The sequence below is a fragment of the Macrobrachium rosenbergii genome, chromosome 48 (genome assembly GCF_040412425.1).
Source record: "Macrobrachium rosenbergii isolate ZJJX-2024 chromosome 48, ASM4041242v1, whole genome shotgun sequence".
NCBI lineage: Eukaryota > Metazoa > Arthropoda > Malacostraca > Decapoda > Palaemonidae > Macrobrachium > Macrobrachium rosenbergii.
The window spans coordinates 73267740-73287210 of NC_089788.1; the positions used below are offsets into that span (position 1 = coordinate 73267740).

Consider the following 19471-nt stretch of genomic DNA (forward strand, 5'->3'; position numbering starts at 1 on the left):
TGAGAATTTAAGTTCACTAGAATACCACATACATCCAAATGCACACTTAAAAAAATGACTTTTATGTAGTCTATTCACAAATAGCACTGTTCACATCATGCTACTTAAAAATGTTTGATGTTTGCACATAAAAGTTTTTGGGCTAGCAAAATAAATGTCTTTCCAGTTACACTGAGCGTGCAATCAGGGTAGGCAGGTAGGGTTTTAATTTCTTTTTAAAATGTAATTTCAATACCTTGTAGGTGGGCTGAAAAATTCTATTTATGTATCTTTGTCCAAAATTGTTCTGCTCGACATCAGAATAAAGGAATGGTACTGTGTGCAATGTGTGGTTCTGCACGAACACATATATTTTCATAAATTGACATGTTTTTAGTCTTATTATATTGCATTTGTAAACAATGTGAATTGCACATGCACAATCAGGCATGATAATCTTAAAGTAAAGTGCATGATTGGCTGGAACCTTGGTGGATAGTTTGCTTCAATCAAACGCATAATAGCTCACAAAGACAAAACTCTACAACAACATAGAGCTCACAAAACATCAATCATTGATCTTGGTTCACTTAAACTGTCATGGTTGATGACTTTAATAACATAAAGAGGGGAATAAAAGATTTGTTCCTACAAAATTGTGAGAAATCTTCAAGGCTGTACTATTTCTCTAGGATCAGATGGATAAACACTTGTTTTGCTAGGCACTGTCAAGGAATGAGGTATTTTACGAAAACTTTCAAGACTGCTGAACCTCACCAGAACTCCGAGGCAAGTTACACAACTAATCATTTTCACCTTTACAGAACCTTTCATCAAGCTCAAGACAAATTCCAAAATGACACAGCAGTACATATAAATTCTCTTCAATACCACATTCATAATTAAATAAAGTAATAATGAAACAAAAGGCAAGATTACACAATATATACATTGGGAATATTCAACTCTTCGCTACATATAAATCCAAAGGTGTTTAACTCTTATCTGGATAAACATTATGCAGTGCGTAACATCATTCCGATAACACTGGGCACACTTGCTTGGCAGAACTGAAGGTTTGTCAATTTCATTCCTGCTCTACCCTGTGATTAAAGGTTTTCCAACTAAACCTGTTACAGATAGGCTTTGGAGTACACACCACATATGCCAGTAACAAAACAACTGAACTGAACTGCAGTAGGAATAACATTTTTTTTTTTAAACAAAACCACTTTTCTTATAAACAAATCACCCATATGCAAGTACAGCCAACATTTGCATTCTTTAAATGTCCCAGACACTGCTCTCTTCACTACAGCAGACAAAAGAAGAGGGGTAGTAGCTCAATGCATGTGCTGTCTGGAGCCACAGGTACACAACAATCATATGCCTCACTAAAATACCAGATTCCTTTAATCTATAACTTCCTATTCAATCGATCATAAGGGTGCCAGAGTGTTGGGGCCTAACCCTGAGTGAGAAATGTCTGGGTTCTAACACATATTCATAAACCTCCGAGGATCAGGTGTGACCCCTGCAAGGTTGCAAAGGGTGACACAAGTCAGAAGGCAGCTAAAATCTGATGAATATAAATTGATGAGTTCAGATTATAACTCTATTGCCACCGCTTCCTTGTTAAAAGAGAGAGCAGAGAAACTTGTCTCTTACAGACCAAAGATCTAAGGCTGGATGCTTGACTGTGTAGCTCACCTGTATCTGTATATTCAGCCCAAGTTGCTGCCTTGCGAGAGGTAGAGATGAAAGATGGAAGAGAGGAACTAGTCACTCAACCATTGAACGCCAGCCTTACGCTCTTTCGTGTACTTTCGACGAGATGCATCTGCCACTGAGGAGCTTGTGTGACAATTCAATCCACTGAGCAATCACCACAGGTCCCAAGGAGAAGGTATCCTGGGCTTCGCAGGTGACATTCCTAGAGTACAATGAGGTAAAGATGGTTTGGCATCTGCAGACAACTACCCCCATTACCTGTGCAAGCAACAAGTTACATCGAAAATTGTTGATGTGCAGATGAGTTTTGTTCTTTCTCCACACACCTGAAGCATACATGCCACTCAGATGTGTGCCCACATGCTTCCTTCAATGTGTCCAGGGCAAGTCCTCCCTTACCCAAAGGTTCAACTTGGGAGACTAATCAATGTCACTTTAGTTGCCACTGAAACAAATGAAGGTGGAGTTGCCCATGTGGGATTACCTTTTCTTCAGACGAGTAAGACTTTGCCAGCTGCTTGGGCAAGACATTTCCCAGTTCACTGCATTTCCAAGGACTTAACAAACCGAGAGGTGGTGGTCCCTGTTCTGGAGAAAATGAGCCTCTGAGGGCACCAGAATTTGGTCAATCATCCAGGTAATAAAGCATGCACATACCCCGCCAGTAGGCCCATGCCAACAGCAAAGTGAACACTTGCTTAAACACCTGGATGGTGTTGCCAATCCAAAGTACAAAGAATTGAAGTGGTAGATAGTCCAACTGCACAAAAAGCAGAGGTACTTCCTGTAGGAGTGAAAGACAAGATCTTGCTATTAACAAGTAGTCCAAAGGATCTCTAGAATGGAAGTTAAAAAATACCAGTTACGGCACCATTGTCACTTGAATGCAGAAGAGAGGTTAGAGAGAAAATAAGGAGGAAAGGTAAAACTGGCTTGATAATCATATGATTTACTGATTTAATTAATGCTTTTGGCAGTCCTGCAGACAAAACTATCCAGGAGAATTATGGGAAGTTTTTAACAGTCACAAACAAACAAAAGTTATGTATCTGACTGCTGTGTACCTGTGGATCTAGGTGACATCTTCATCAGGCAACTACCACTCTTCTGGTGTAGATGGGACATTTGAAGACCACACATGTGGGCTATATTTGAGAAAAGGATTTGTAAGGAAACAAATTTTATTATTAGTATGCACTTTACCCATACTGCTGAGTTAAGACTCCAAACTCATGGGACTACACAGAGGTCGCATGAATTTTTGCCATAAAAACAGAGTTCCATACAAAATGTTTCATAACGTGGAATAAATAATACACAAACCACAAATATATCAAAACTGAGGAATTGATAACAACCATGCCATCAACATTAAGAAGTCTGGTCAATACAAAAGCTTTCTCTTAATAGCTTTAAAAGAGAGCATGAACAATTGTTTCTCGCAGATGACAATACCAAAATAAATAGTAAACTTGAATAACATAACTAAATGACAAAAACTAACTTAGCCAAAAACTATGAAAAATGTACACTAAAGCCATGTGCATGCATAAACAAAGAATGCCTAATATTACATTCCTGGCACACTGAAAGCACTTTGAAACTTTTAAGAGCCACTGAAAGTATTTGTAAGCACTCTGGAGTTGTGTGACATAAAACAGTAGATAAACAAATATCATTATCTCTAGTATTATCATGAAATGTAAAGATGACTATTATGCATCATCATAAACTTGATTTCGACACTGTACTGGACTACATAGCAAAATTCAATAATAAGTAAATAAAGTCATCATCTTAGCATTAAACATAATTTGCAACTAAATCTGAAAAAGAATAATGCATAAGAAGTATATACATGTCAATTAACCTTAATGCTTACAAAATCTAGTTACCAGACAGTTTCAGATGTAATACAAAGAAGTTTAACTTTAACTGTACGAAAATAATCAAACAAATATACACCTGAGAAAGCAGATAAATCTCAAGTGGCTCTTAAAATAAAGGATGCACACATATGAAGCTTGCAGGGACAAAACACAGAATACATCTGAATTCTTCTTTCAACTTACGCCCAAGTCTACTGGTCATGTGAGGAAGACACACATGAGGGGGAACACCAGACACAGAGATGGACCTCATGCGATCTTCGGCTCTATTTGGATTCCTCTCCATCAAGCTAACTGATCGGACTGGCTCTGCTTGAGTCGTGTCTAATTTCAATTAATTCTCATTAGGATTTACATGTACATTTTCTTATTGACTAAAAAGACAATCTACAACTCCGCAGTAATGCTGAGTTGCTGGGATAAATTGTTACCATACTGAAATGACATACACAAACTCTTTCTCTGTACCTTTCGAAGACCAGAAATGTCTACAGTGCAGGACAGAATCGAGTATTTCTTTCAGTCTGTCAACCAGAAGCTTCTATTGTTAAAATCACAGCTTCTTTTCATAGCACATGCTATGCTGAATCCAAGAGAGCATAATCAGGTATGGAAAAGATCCAAATTCTGCTGTAAAGGAACTTTAATTAACAAGTTACCAATGGAGAGAATTAGCCCCACACAAGCCAAAAGGTAGGACAGCACAAATTGGACAACAGCACATTTGCGATATAAATAAAGCCTTCAAGCTGACCTAAATCAGGTTTCCCCAAACTTCCACAGCTGAAAACAATACACAAAATATTTGTTTCAAATTCAAAACACCTTTACTTGAATCAAAAAAGAATCATGCGACACTGAAAATAAATTCAACATCACTTATACCTTTCTTTGGCGTAGATGGTTCTGAAACAGGTGCCGTGTGATACTGCTTCTCCTGAGCTTGAACCAATGGTGCTGTTAACAGGCGATACTCGGTGTTAACATCAAACAGTGCGTGACTGATGGAATCCACCAAATACCTTCGAACTTCATCTAAATCCACTCGCCCAGACTCCCAAACTTTGAACTGAAGTACACTCATTGGGCCTGGCAATGTACAGTACATAAGAAATGAAAAAAATCATAGACATTCATATAAATATTCTTTTTAACTGCTACAATCCAAAATATTTTATCTTATCATAAGACAAGAAACATCTAAGACATTGCCTAAGACATTGCACTCACTCCTCCCTCAACAGCTATACCATTTTACGAAAGTTTGCGGGTGTGGCAATAGTTAAAAGTCTATCATTCAATTACTTCACACATCTACAATGTATATCTGACAATAAGAATCACATAGGTGGTAGGTAAGAGTAATGATGTCATAGTGGAACAATAACTTTAGATGAACAAACCAGCATCAACAAATCTCTCTCAAACTAGGTTTCTCTCTGCCTTTCACTGTGCATTATTAGCCATCACAAGTTCTTACAGCCTGCCATTTCTTTTTATCTTTTCTGTTGGTTTTCCTCCCAAAATCAAAGAAATCACTGTCATTCCAAAATATATGAGTAACAGCAAAATAAATTTCTCCATTACAAACCCATTACTCTACATAGCCAATCAGCACATCATGCCTGAAATCCTAGAAGAAACAAGATCACAGGGGTCAGGTACCAATCTTTTGATTACGGCTACTGAGAGCTACAATACACTTATTTATTATGACCATGTACTGTACACTTCTAAAACAAGTAATCTTATCAAAAAGGATAAACTAAAAACATAAAAAAAGGAATGTAGGCTTGTTACTTTCTCACCTGGACTCTTTGACTGATCTTCCTGGCACTCTTGAGTGTGAGTAAGTGCCTCAAATTCTTGTTTTGAGAAGACTTCTTGATATGCCAGAGGATTAGGCCTTTGGCAGCTGTAAGGGCAAAATGGCAATATATTACTTTTTGCAAATGAACTCCAATTTCATAGTACTGAAGATCACGGTTGATGTGATGCACATTTACATAAATGAATCAATCAGTTCAATTTTGCACAATAAATTTTCCTGTAATAAACTTTCCAGGTAAAATGTTACCACCATACTTGAATGCAGATCACAGTCAAAAGAGCTTTAATTAACACTTCAGGAAATACAAACAAAGTTGTGCTTTTATTTTCCAAAAACACATGTACAGTCAAATGTCTTAAAAAAAAAACACTTTCCAAATACTGTATTGTGATATAAATATGTGGCCTAAGGGGGAACTCTTGTCACCAGAATTGTTTATTACTCCAAAAGCAACTACAGCACATAGGAAAGATGAAATTTACTGGTAAGGTAATTTAAGTCTTCTTATCAGAAAGATTACAAGAGATCATCTAACTTCCCAATTCCATACGAAATGCATTTCAATAAGACCTTCCTTCATCCAGGTCTAAAAGATGGAAGACTTCTGAATTTCACCGACTCATCTGGTGTATATTCACAACCAAAACAGTAAGTGAACTAACCATGATGATAAGACACTGAAACTTCACTTTTCACAAGTACAGTATCTTCTGCTACACTGTCAAATAATAAAGGGTAATAAGCCCTAGTAAACTACTCTTTAAACAGTAGTGAAAGCAGTAGTGCAAATAATGCTCACCTTATAAGCTGAACAGTATTTCCTTTCCCATCGACCAATGAAAACGCTATGCAAGCTATGCCTTTGGCGGCTGACTTTCTAGGACGAACGAAAAGGAATATGTTTGGCTCACTGCATAAATCCTGGTCTGTTGCTGAAAAATCCTGTGAAAGAAATTTGGAAAAGGTGAAATTGGGAATTAGGTTGTTAACCCTCTTAGATTTTGATAACGTTACATGACATTGTGCAGATCTTCATCCCTCACATTCAGATGACATTAAATGACACTGTCCATATGAAATATAAAAAAAATAATTAGTAAATGACGCTGTCCATAGGAAATAAAAAAAAATAGTTAATAAAGTCCACAGATTTATGTACCACTAAAATATTTTCTTTAAATTTCCCTCAAATGGGACTGAACTCAAAATATTGTTTATCATACGAAACTACCTAAATTTAATATTTTCACCTTTTTATTATAAGGAGTTTGGAACAGGACAACAAAGACTTTGCCAATCACATTTAGCCATACCTGAAAATGATGTTCTGGACGATTATCTGTAAATTTTGGATGGATAAATCCGCAGGACAACATGTTCTGCTTTAGGTAGTACCCAACTGCTTGTAAATAAGGAAGTGCATAGGCATTGATGGTAAATCTGTAAACAAAGAGTAGTGGTGTTATGAAAAAATGATGGAGTGTCATAAGGATGTTTACATGCAATCTGATATCTAGACTTCCACATAAATTACATCCATAAGAAAAATACTCATTTGTATTTAACAACTTTTGATTAGGTTATTACGGTAGTACTTTCTTTGTATAAACTGCCCTTACATGAAAAAGTCACTAATGAATAAAATTTACATTACAGCCTTACTAATCAGGTTCAAAATGTAAGAAAGAAATTTCAAATATGTACAGTATTTAATACATAATTAAAATGTGCAAAAAACTACTCATGCATCTCATAATCTCTAAACTCTTGTTAACTCTCATGGAAATTTATTCAAAATGGAAGAAAACTTCACGCCTGGTGCTGAATCACATAAAAATTACCTGATGGTAGTTTTTGGTGGTTGGTAGGGAGGCTGAATGAAGTGAACATCTTCAGGAGAGAGTTTATGCTGGGGATTATTCCACAAAACAACACAAATGTTTTCCACCACGGCTTCGTCCAAACGATTTTGCAACATCCGAACAAGCTCCTCCTTGATGGCAGGTCCTACGTACAAAAATTAAGAATACAGATTGTAAATATGCTGCCAATTAATACAAGATATAGGAAAGCACAGCAAGTCAAGAAACAGAATTATAAAGACAAAAGGTTGGCAATTAATACATAAGCAATCTGATTCATGCAGTAATTGTAAGATTACAGTTACACATTAATTCCACCTGTTCAAAAATACCAAGTGGAGAAACTGAGGAGATGATACATTTGATATTTACCAGATAAAAGAATTATCATCAATTATCAGAGAAGCAATGTTCATGGTACAAACCTACATAAATGTTACATTCTCACAGTCTCATACTGTACCTGGTTCTGCAATGCCATGGACTGTAAGAATTATGTAACGGTTACGTTTGCGCTGGGCAGGTGTAGATGGAACCCCCTCCATGATGACATCCTTTTCTCCAAAGGAACTGACACGAGGTCGCAGCTCCTGAAAAGGGAATAAGTTTAACGAAAAAATAATAGAAAACTTAATCAACATCGTAATAAATGTGTTTCATTTGTTTATATGCAATAGTATTTCTTCTCCAGGATACAATTTCTAACCCTGGATTGCTTTTGGGGACACCTATAAGATTATATTTTTAGGTATTTACTTAGTATTAAGGAAAGTAAATACGACACTATCACAAGCTGATCTAACAAAATTAAAGAAAGCAATAAACTAAAAGGTTTCAGGCAAATGAAATACTGTGCATCAAGTTTTGTATGCTGTACTGCCTAATATAAAGGTAACACAGTAAAAACTGAAGACCTGGAAACATAATGACTTTCTGGGAGAATTTTTGCTATATGAAAGCACTCTGTCCAATTTTGCCCGTTCTAAATACATTAATGACCATCATTTAACTGAGCAGGCGATATTTGCCTATAAAAATCTATGTATGTATAGTATTTAATTACTCACGAGACTCAGTTATACAATGCACAGCATCCGGAAGGAGTAAAAGAGTACAAATTCTATTCAAGCATCAGGAATTTTTTGTAGCATCAATATTAGTTTTTATGTTTACTGTACATTTTTTTAAAGCCATTGTGTTTATATCACTCCTAAATTGTACAACAGAAGTAAGATATAAGCTTGAAAGTTTAATATACAGTTGCATCTAGATTTCATATGCTTCAGAGAACCCTAACCATGTTCAAACTGGAGCACTGAGTATCACTGTATACAAATATTTGCTTCAGTAAACAGGAATTTCAGGGTTTCATTCTGCAACAGCTTAAGAACTCATTGTCAATGTCATTATTTTGTTGTGCACGAAATTATCTACTTACATTCTTGAGGATAAGAGGATCATCGTCTCGACTCCCTCGCTTCCCTAATGAAACGACAGAGGAGCTGTGAGACAGCCCTCCCTCATCCCGTCGCCCCTCAACCTGCGGAGACACTGACGTTGTCTGCTGCTCGTTCAACCTGGAATAGTCCATGCAGAAGCAAAAGCAAAAGTGTCATAAACTCACAATTATTATATAATTCCACATCACACATAACTCACACTCAAAATTCACTGCCTTATTTAGTACCGTAAAAATACAAATATTCATCCTCTACAAAAAGTTAAACAAACGTTTTTCGTAAATAAAGTCAAGAGATAATGGGTTAAAACAAAGAAACATTATGCCCGATCTGGTGTAAAAAATTTCCTGTCAATTACCTGCTTCTGAATAAAATTATGACTTTGGAAAAAGACGGAGTTAATGCAAAAAGAGAGGAACTGTTTAACATATCTCATTACAGCAGCCTTGATGATGTAAAATTTCTAGGGCTATTTGCTACCACATCATTCATATGGGCTGAATGTTGTTCTCTGCTACTTAGTCACTACAGGGAGTACCCTGTGGCATATGGGACTCTTCCTACATATGAAGTGGAAGGTGGAAACAACAGCTCAAGTGTAAAAAATTACAAGCCTCTTAGGCGTCACTCTTGCATACCAAGGTTCTGCCACACAAAAATACTACTTGTTTACAATTAGAGCTACGAATTCTGTTATTTATTGAAGCCCAACATCCCATATTCTTTCCTAAATTGTGAAACAAGTTTTCTTAAATAATGTGTGTGTTATAAAACATATTTACTTGAGCAAAACTACACACAAACCACATACATACTTAAAATACAGGGCCCCAACCTCCAAAACTGACTTTCTCTGACGAGTGACCAATTAGCCGAGAGACTCCCAAGGATTCAAGGAGCACATTTGTTTAATATCTATCAGCTGTCATTTTCTTATATAATTAGTGAAATATAAAGCACAGGCAATTTATCAACAATGAGTCAGGCTATTGTATGTAACAGAACTGTAGAAGAAAAATCTATATTTAATGGAGAAACACTTGACAAAACTTAATATTCTGGGTATATTACATAGAATATATTATAGATCTCTCACATAACTTTACCTTAGATAGAAGACATGGGGTCCGTTTCCAGACGAATCCTCGTAAACAAACATATTTTTCCGATTGTTTACAGAGATGGGGTTTAAAATGGTACGTAAGGCTTGGATGCCCTTACTACCTACTTTTCCAGCACACAATTTCACCTTGGGATGTAATTCAAACTTAGTCTCCCACACTACTCGACAGGCAAATGCCCCGGCCTTGAATTTCAGGCTTGCTTCTAAAACTCCTCTGGAATCTGCATCACCATCTTAGAGTAAAAGGTAATTAGCACAATATGCAGAGTAATGCATGTTAAATATCTCAGATTCAATAACATTAAAGTTTATTTAAAGTAATACTTACATCCTATCTGAAAATTACTTGTTATTTACATAAACTACAAATGCTTTTAAGCAAATATCCTTCTACCACAAAACTTCCTTGGTGCAGTTTACCAAAACAAAAGAAGCTTATCTCTGGATGGATACTGTCAATATTCTACTACAAAACAAAAGCAAATTAGCATATCATTGGAGACACAACACATCTCATGTCCCTGAATTAGAGGGCTTACATCAACATACAATTTTCAAGCCTATGCATATTTTTGGTTATGAATCATGGAGGTTAGTCACTTCCATGAACATTATAAACCAAAAATACAGTCACATAGTTACTGACTCATGCATCCTGTCCAAATATCTTTATCATAAGCTGAGAGCAAAAACTTGTTTAAAATGAATATTTTACTAAAAAAGCTGCTCTTAAAATAAGGACTGAAATGTTATTTTTAATTTTATTATAACAATAAATATAAACTTGAGGGCAGTGACAGATGATGCGACCACACATACTGTATTCATTAAAAAAAATTAAAGAAAGTTGGGCAACTAGTTTTCAATACTGTACCTGACTATATTAAAACTAAAATACTCATAGTCATTTCTTAGCTATAGAAACAGTATTCTCATTTACAATCATTTCTTTAGTACATAAATCAATGCGAGTAACTATATTCAACTCAAAAACCCCTCAAACTCCCAAGATGTAGATTACTGTAACACTGAAATAAGACAACTGAAAATACTGAGCTGTTTTAATCATGGCAACTATACAGTTTTGACAACTTAAAACATACAATAATTAATCATTACTGAAATAAAAGCCCTAGAAACCAACTGCAAGTGGTAATGACATTTGATGAAAACCGAAAAGCTATTATATCAATCAACATACCTTCAGTATTTCTTCCTTTCGTCTCTTCATGGCGCCATATGTCCTCAGATGTATCTGGTTCTAGCAAACGGTTACACATACGAGTAGAGTGAAGGTCCTGCAGGAGAAGTGTCTGGTTCACAAGCTTCACGAGGGCTCGAACGCTACGAACCACTTCAGCTTGCACAGAGCGCCAGCGAGACACCTCTCCTTCCGATCTGACGTAAAATGAATAAATTGTTATACTTCCCGTCACCAATACAAGTATTAGCAGCTAATTCAGCTTTCCTGTTATAAATGGGAATCTACGCACAAGTAAAAGAGGGTTTTAATTCATACAAATACGTACAGTAAGTGCTATACTTAACATTAAACAGCTTGTACTGATTATGAATCAAGACTGACAAAATGATACGATCAATTGCAAATTTTGCTAGGGAAAACATTTATAATTATAAAAGAAGCCATAAAATCCTACCATTCACAAGAAATACTGTACAACAAAGCTTACCGACAATGAAAGAAAGTGTCAACACAGTCACTGGAAACTCTTAAGATAAGCCAAAACTCAGGCAGAAAAGGTCGTACAGCTTCAAAGTCTTGGAGCCAATCACAGCACTCATTATCAGAATCACTAATATCTCCTTCACATCCATCTTCAGTTGTTTGCCCTGACTCTAAAAGGCTGGACACATCTGAATAGAGGCCACCTGGAACTGATCCAGTGCCTGAATTGTGCCGACTTTTAAGCATATCTCCACCTGCACCTTTTGGAAAGCAATATGAATCAAGATTATAAGAGTATTTTTATATTCTGGAAACGCAAATATAGACTGCGATGGCTGAATGTGAAACAGGCAAAGATCCTGACTGAACCTAAAAATAAAGAACATCTTTACACATCAAAAATTTTTTAAATAATTAGGATCTAAGATAAAATGGCACTTAGCTCTCATCCGAAAACTTAAATGGAATGAGCCTAAGAGGCTACCGATTTGCTAATGACATGACGAAGTAAATCAACGTGTTAAAACATTCCTTTTCAACTCACCTGAATTATGTCTGCTTTTTAGTATATCAGCACTGGCACCAGAATTATGACGGCTCTTAAGTTCTGATGAATTCTGGCGGTTCTTGATCAGTTCTGCCCATAATCCAGAACTGTAAAACATACAACATTATTTAAGGCCAAAAACACAGTATAAAAATATTCAGCTTTTCTTAATTTAACATACAACTAGTCTGCTCAACATAAATTTAACAAGTAGTTTGTTAAGACTGCTGTTGTGAAGGATAAACCATTCACTACAAAAAAGGGAAAAACAGTTTTCAATACTGAAAACATTTCATTTTAAATATAAAAGCTGCCAGATACTCATAGAACTGCCTGCTCTTTTCTATAAATGAAATGTGCCACTTAGCATCTCTTAGGCATTATCTCAACAGAGACATGAGGTACTCAGAAGTAAAAACTGGGCCATTTCAAAACATATAATTTGCCTCTTTAAAAAAAAAATTGACTTTTTGCAAACACAAAAGGAAAAAATCACTGTATAAAACACTGCAAACACAAAGGGAAGAAAACCACTTCTGTATAAAACAGAGTTCAAAAAAAGGAGAGAAAACAAATGTTATTAAGATTGGTAATTTAAGGATCCATAACTCCTTAACAGACTGCCACATAAAAGAAAACAAAAAGAGGTAAGAAAGATAATCCACATAGTTCTAAGGCCTGTGTTACTTAACACTAGGATAAGTCAAACAGAAGCACTTTTGAAATGAAAGTAAAGTAACTTAAGCACTGAAGGAATAACTGAACTGCAGATAACACAAATGATAATTTTTGGGTTATGACTAGAAACAAATGAAGGAAATAAGTGAAGAAAACAATAGCACACACACAAAATCCCTCAATTGTTAGCACTTAAGCGATACAACGAAGAAAATTCTTAAAGCTATCTTCCAGCTTACATGGTCTGTTAAAAAACGTTCAACAGAAGACCTCAATTAGCACTCACCCCACACTCACAGTCATTATGCTGCTTGGATTACTACGAAACTGATCCATCGCAGCTTCTGTCACAGAAGGAACAAAATTATCTGTACTGGCAGATTTCCTTATGACTTCTGTTGACAACTGTGTTCGTGGGAGGCTTTCAGATCCACATCTAAAGAAGATAAAAACATGTTGTCTTTTATATCCCTTAGTAACAATTACCACAACCAACCTGAGACTCAAATCCATATTGTTGGCTTACTAAGAATGAGAGAAAATATCAACAGGGGTTAACATACTGTATAATCATACTCCAAGTAAAACAATCGTATGTTTCTTTCATAATTTTGAGAAACGATGCAAAACTTGGTATTCCTTACTTTAAATCCTAAAAATTTTCATTTTTATGATGCAGATCATACTTACTCTTTGCAGAAACCTCTACATCTTAAAGTTGTATTGATGATTTCTCAGTCAGACAACGAACACTGAGCTTCAGTAATGTGTCATCTGTATTCACTTTAGAATTTCAACCGATTACTTTTCCAGTTTTGTAGCCTTCCAAACAACAGACTGGGAAATCAGCCCCTTTAGTTCCCTCTTACAACTATACTCAGAATCTTGGGCACTAACTACCCAACATCCATTTTCTATGAACAGTATTGATACAAAAGGACTCAGAACCAAGCAAATCACAATAAAAGGAACATAAGCGAGACACCCATAACCCGTGTAACAAATTCTGCTTCATAAAAATTGTCTGTTATCTAAACTGACTTCTTGATCTTAGATTTCTGTAAGTCTGAAGACAGTATAATCAAACGCTAAAATATTTTTTAAATATAAATATTGATTGCTATAAACATTTCTGTTCTACAACGGCGTTCATTTTGAAATTAAAAATGCAGTGATATTGCATACTGTAAGTGAACCCACCTGATAAGCTCATTTAAAGGTAATGACAACCGGTGGGCTGCTTCCTTGGCAGACTTTGCAGGCTCAATGCCTGCGGTCTCTGGGACAACCCTCGAAGAAACAGTGGTAGAACCTTCAACACTTACAGGTGCATCTTCGCCAACATTTTCATCTTTGGCCGTAGTTGAATTATCTATTTTTCCTGAGTCTTTTGTCTCTCCATTCTTTTCTTCTCTGTCTTCAGGAACGTCTTGATCGACACTGGCTTTGCTCTCGGTGCTTGTGTTCACACTTTCGCCTGAGGTCTTGTTTGACAGAGTTGCTCTTTCTTCAGTCTTTTTGCTCTCCTCACGCCCTGTCTCAGTGCTCTGATCCAGCTGCTCAAGACCTTCTATGATAGGGTCTGCATCCTTACTCATATTCAGGGGATACTCACTGTCACACAACGAAGGGGTAAGACAGGGACCACTTCTTACCAAGCGTGGATGCCTCTTAACCTCTTTCTGCTCACTCCCATTAGCCGACTCTTCCCCCTCCCTCTTATCCTGTGACTTCCTGGATGACGTTCCCGAGACATCTGAATTCTTTTTGGGAGACTCTGAAAACCTTGTCCTCCCATCATGCGACTGGTAGGACGAATCTCGAGAAAACGATGGACGACCCTGTTCGATTTCTGGTAAGAAAATAAAGGACAATCAATTATACGTTCAAAACACACCGATAAGTTTGCAAAGCACAGTTTTTCCATATGCAAGTTACCAATCAATCAAATAACTAGTCATGTACCTCCTAAAAGTAAGTTAAGTGAGCTTTAGCACACATATACATATCCATCTTTAGCACAATACTACTGAATAAATCCTCGTGCTCCTACCGGAATCCGAGTCAGTTGAATTAATAGAGCCTCGTCTTTCAGAATCTCTCCTTTCCTTCCTCTCTCGTCTCCTCATCCACTTCTCGCCACGCTGACCAAGGTTCTCTCCATCACCTATGTTCTCTAGTGTACGTCCTGAAACAGTAAAATCATAAGGCATTTGTAACCAGTTTCCTTATAAGAAAACAAATTCTTGAAACGGTGGATACGGCAAAACTGCACACAAGCTAATTTCCAACCAACTAATAATTTTGAAAAGAGCAGCTTCATATTTCAAACTGAATGCATCAAAATGATTGAATTCTGGACTAAGCAACACTTAAAAAGTAAAGGAATAAGATTCTTAATAGCAGTGAATATAATGGTGTCACTATGCTTTCCTTCTCAGGCAAGAACACCAGGGATGATAAGAACAGTAGAAAACAAAGAATTTCAATGCTATCAGGCATAATAGAGGAACAGATGAAAAAATTCTCATGGAAAAATTCAAACGTCTAGTGAATAACTATTCAGTAATCCTGCAATGCAAAAGATAATTATCTGAGGTACTGGAATATATAAGGAAAAAAAAATGTGTCACCCACATGTAGATAGTCTCTCAAAATATATCTGTTGAAGTTTTGAATTCCATATCTAAAATATTAAGTAGATACAGATTACAGATTCTCTTGATATAAGATAAAGCATATGGCAACAGAATAATCAATATGAATTTAAAAACAAGGAAAATATATAGAAAATAAATAAAATACACTCGCGAGTGAGTAATTGCGTGAGTAACTTCAATGAAAAATGATAAAACATCCTCTTACAGAAAACTCCCGACATGCTACTCATATTTTGAAACGTCAAACTGAGTAAAATAATAATACCTGTCTTTCTCAAAAACATTCATATCTAAATTCCAAAAATTATATGAAATTTCCACCATGAAGAATAATATTTGAATAACTTTTAACATAATCAGCAACACTTACGATCATTGTCAAACAACACTCGTGTTGTATGAAGCTTGGCCGGCGTTTTCACATCTGGCGACGAGAGACTGACTTTGCTGGCTGTGTTTCCTGACTCCATCTGCCTTAGCTGAGCCGCATCATCCGCATGAGGTTGAGGTCTAACGGAGGAAATTCAGGAATGTCTTCAAAATGAACCTTAAATATGCACATTAAGATATATACAGTAAAGAGAATACAGTATTATCCGTATAACATTATATTAATGTAATTCTGAGTATATGTGCAATACTGTACTTATATTCATAGTTGTAGACTATGAATGAGTTTTCATCAAAATTTTCAGGAGGTGGCCAGACACCTGACCCTGTCCTCTGAAGGATAACTAAGTTCCATTTACATGCTGATTAACATGCCAAAGTAAAGTGCTACAGAAGAGGGTGTTAGGTCAGGCTTCTCCAAGCTCACCTACAGTCCCAAGGAGTGACACAGACAAAGGAAAATGGACAGGTGATGAAGTTACTCCTGCCTCAACGAGGTAAAGGCAGAAATGGATTCTGACTCTGTGAGCCTAGGCAGTGACCAGTGTCCTCAAGAACTTTTGGAACTATCAACAAGCTGATACGATAAAAATATGATACTGGTAAACCTTCCATTTAACCCCCCAAAATAAATGAAACCTCATGGAGGATGGGTGGACTGGCATGTAAAAGTACATGTCCTAAATATCTAACAAAACCAGGATGTCCCCATTCCTTATCAACCTCTTCACAAAGTCCAGTTTCCATCCTGAAAGAAGTCAACTGGAGAATTCTTTTGAGCTGCCTGAGGCCTACAATAAGCTTCCAATAAGCTTCTGGGACTCTGACTTCCTCCCTCTTCAACATTAACTTAACTTCCACATGCAACGGTCGCAGCCTGTCACTGCTGTGGGAACAGTAATCAAAACACACTGAGTGCATTGGTTGGTGAACAACCTACTTGGAGAGAACAAATAGGCAAATGAGGACTCTTGGCTTGAAAAGACCTCTGGGGGCTGTATTGAAATTAAGATGTCTACGCAAGAACATGGAAGACTTTTGATGCTGAAGGGTTGAGGAGCCAGAGGCACCAGCTGGTGCAAGGCTCTGGACAATTAGGTGACCTGCAAGGTGAAGCTGGTGGCTTTGGATTTCATTTCTTCACGAGATGAAATAAGCAAGTGGCAAATGGTATTAGTGAAAGATCGCTAACATTACCCCTGAATAGTTTAACCTGATCAGTGATTTTAAATACACAACTATGTAACTTACCTTACTATGATGAACTGACTCTTGAATCCCAGCGGTGGAACAAGAGAAGAGAAATGCCTCCTGCGGATCTGATTTTTGTCCTGTACAACATAATAAAGCAAGCCCTCTTTCTCTAGGTGATGACCTGCCACGCTTAACCTTCCAAATTCCTGCGGAAATTTATGGGAATTTTTACATAAAATATTCTACAGTACCTGTTCCTGAGCTCAGTCTGCAAGTCTGTGATATCTTTAGTGGGTTCACCCTTATGCAATTTTTTCTCTTGTCACTGAACTTTTTATCTGCATAATTTTGTTTTTCTTTAGTCCTTACACAATCTTGGCCTAAATATATATTACATATTCTATAATACATGATGAGTTTTTTATAATATAAGATATATTAAATATATACAAAAGATCTAAAGAGTATACATATTACTTCTCTACCTACTAAACTGCATTAAATATGACAAAAGCAAAAGCTTCTGTGAAGCAAAAAGGCCTACAATGTGAAATGTTTTCAAAACAATTTTCTTTTAAGTAAAATGTTTCTCTCTGAACATAATGAAATCATAAACAAACAAAAAATGTAGTCATCTAAATGGAACAGTGTCAAGATTCCTACGTCAATTATATTCCCAGTTTTAGACTTAATCCATAAATGGGTGAGTCTGAGCGCAATCTAAAATTACTGTGGTATCTAGGCCTCTCTGACAACTTACCTGTATAAACTTGTCTCTGCTCTGTTCTATCCCACAAACAAAATTCAGAGGGACAGACTCAGATATGCAATTGCCCGCATGCTTGGAACTTTCAACGTGAGCTGCCACCATTTCTAGAGTTTGTTTCGTCAAGGGGAAGACATGCAACATGGCCGACGCAATCTCATCCCGCAACAGCCACTTGATCTGAGAGAGATAGAGAGAGGACAATATGTCAAGGAATATGCCATATCTCAATCGAACAGGCTCTTGACAAGATTATACCATAAAACCAACTTAAAGGGACTTTAGATAAAAAATCCTATATGAAAAAAATCTTGAACTGCTATATAAGTGATACAATACATAACACCCAGATAAAAGGAAAATTAAAGGAACACTTCAGATGATTAGAACATTTAAAAACACCAATTCTATTGAGTTCTGACACTAGTTACCTATGTACAAGTCACCATAAATCTAAAACATGTGATTAGAGCATACCTCTTCGACAGTGGATATAACAGCCTGATGTTGGTAATTTGGTAAGTGGCCAAGCTGGTCGTCGTCATCAAGGTACCTGTCACAACATACAATGCAAGTTGTAACACGTGGGCATGTTTTCAACTATTTCACATTTTTATTAAATTACCTAATGAGGCAAGGTTCCACCATAATATAGAAATATTTAAGAGAATATGAACATGATCTTTAGAAACATTTTCCATACATCATATCCAGTCCACAACCCTTGGTATGATTGTATTTGGTATATTTTGGTACATAATCCCAATTCCTGAAATTTGTCCACAGTTCACATCTCCTGTTAATTTTACTGTAACATCAACCACAGATTCATATTTGTTTTAATATCAACTCTTGATTTATATTTGTGGTTATAACATCCACGACTGATTTCATTTGGTCCAGAGAAATCTGAGGACATGAAGCTTGAAATAATTCTGTCAAAGAACTGCATCAGCAAAAGTACTCACGAATCCTCCATGTCTGACATAGATGCACATGTTGATTCTGATACGGATCTCCCTCTCTTCAACTGAGGAGAAGCTGAGGAGCACCCACTAGTCAAACGGCCTGTACGTTTGCCCAGCAATGCAGCAATAGTCTCACCCATTGTATGTGTGGCTAGGGCTGGAGGCAGCGTCATGCACAACACATCCAGTGTTACACTTACTGTACTTAGGTCTACCTCTCTTTCGCTGCTGCTCAAGGAGTGCACTATTTCATCTGTTGACAAAGAATTAATGATTTAAACTGATAAATTCATAGGCACACAAATTATTAGTATATCAAATAGTTTACAAATTATCTAATACTCAGGAGAAAGAGCACACCCATAAATTAGGCCTGATGGGGTTCATGTCGAGTGACACCGAAACAATTTCCCAAATGATAAGACACTGTTGACTAGATAGGAAACATGAAGAAAAGTAAATGTCTTAAGGCTGTTCCACAAATGAAGGGGGAGGGGGGCGTTCCTCTTCCCAGCACATGATAAAGTATAAACAGTGCACTGGAATAACTGAGAACAAGAAACAAATAAAGAGCTCAATGTAAGGGTAATCAAGTTATAATGATAGGAAAAAGTCACTTGAAACATATTCAGAAAAGAGTCAAATCATAAGAACATCTAATAAGTGAGAAGGACAAATCCACTTGATAACAGCTTTCCTAGTTCTA

The 19471-nt window shown here is 36.5% G+C and overlaps 1 protein-coding gene across 1 annotated transcript in view; it reads right to left on the reverse strand.

The window, feature by feature from the left end:
- LOC136831534 (KICSTOR complex protein SZT2-like) overlaps window positions 1–19471 on the reverse strand; it is a 123555-nt gene that overhangs the window by 42661 nt on the left and 61423 nt on the right. Inside the window, 20 exon segments of the mRNA XM_067092105.1 lie at window positions 3783–3923; window positions 4485–4688; window positions 5408–5514; window positions 6230–6372; window positions 6744–6870; window positions 7272–7437; window positions 7756–7882; window positions 8731–8869; window positions 9859–10108; window positions 11077–11273; window positions 11567–11822; window positions 12107–12216; window positions 13074–13223; window positions 13988–14639; window positions 14841–14975; window positions 15818–15957; window positions 17089–17237; window positions 17792–17977; window positions 18275–18350; window positions 18766–19018. Coding sequence (XP_066948206.1) covers window positions 3783–3923; window positions 4485–4688; window positions 5408–5514; window positions 6230–6372; window positions 6744–6870; window positions 7272–7437; window positions 7756–7882; window positions 8731–8869; window positions 9859–10108; window positions 11077–11273; window positions 11567–11822; window positions 12107–12216; window positions 13074–13223; window positions 13988–14639; window positions 14841–14975; window positions 15818–15957; window positions 17089–17237; window positions 17792–17977; window positions 18275–18350; window positions 18766–19018 — 3708 coding nt within the window.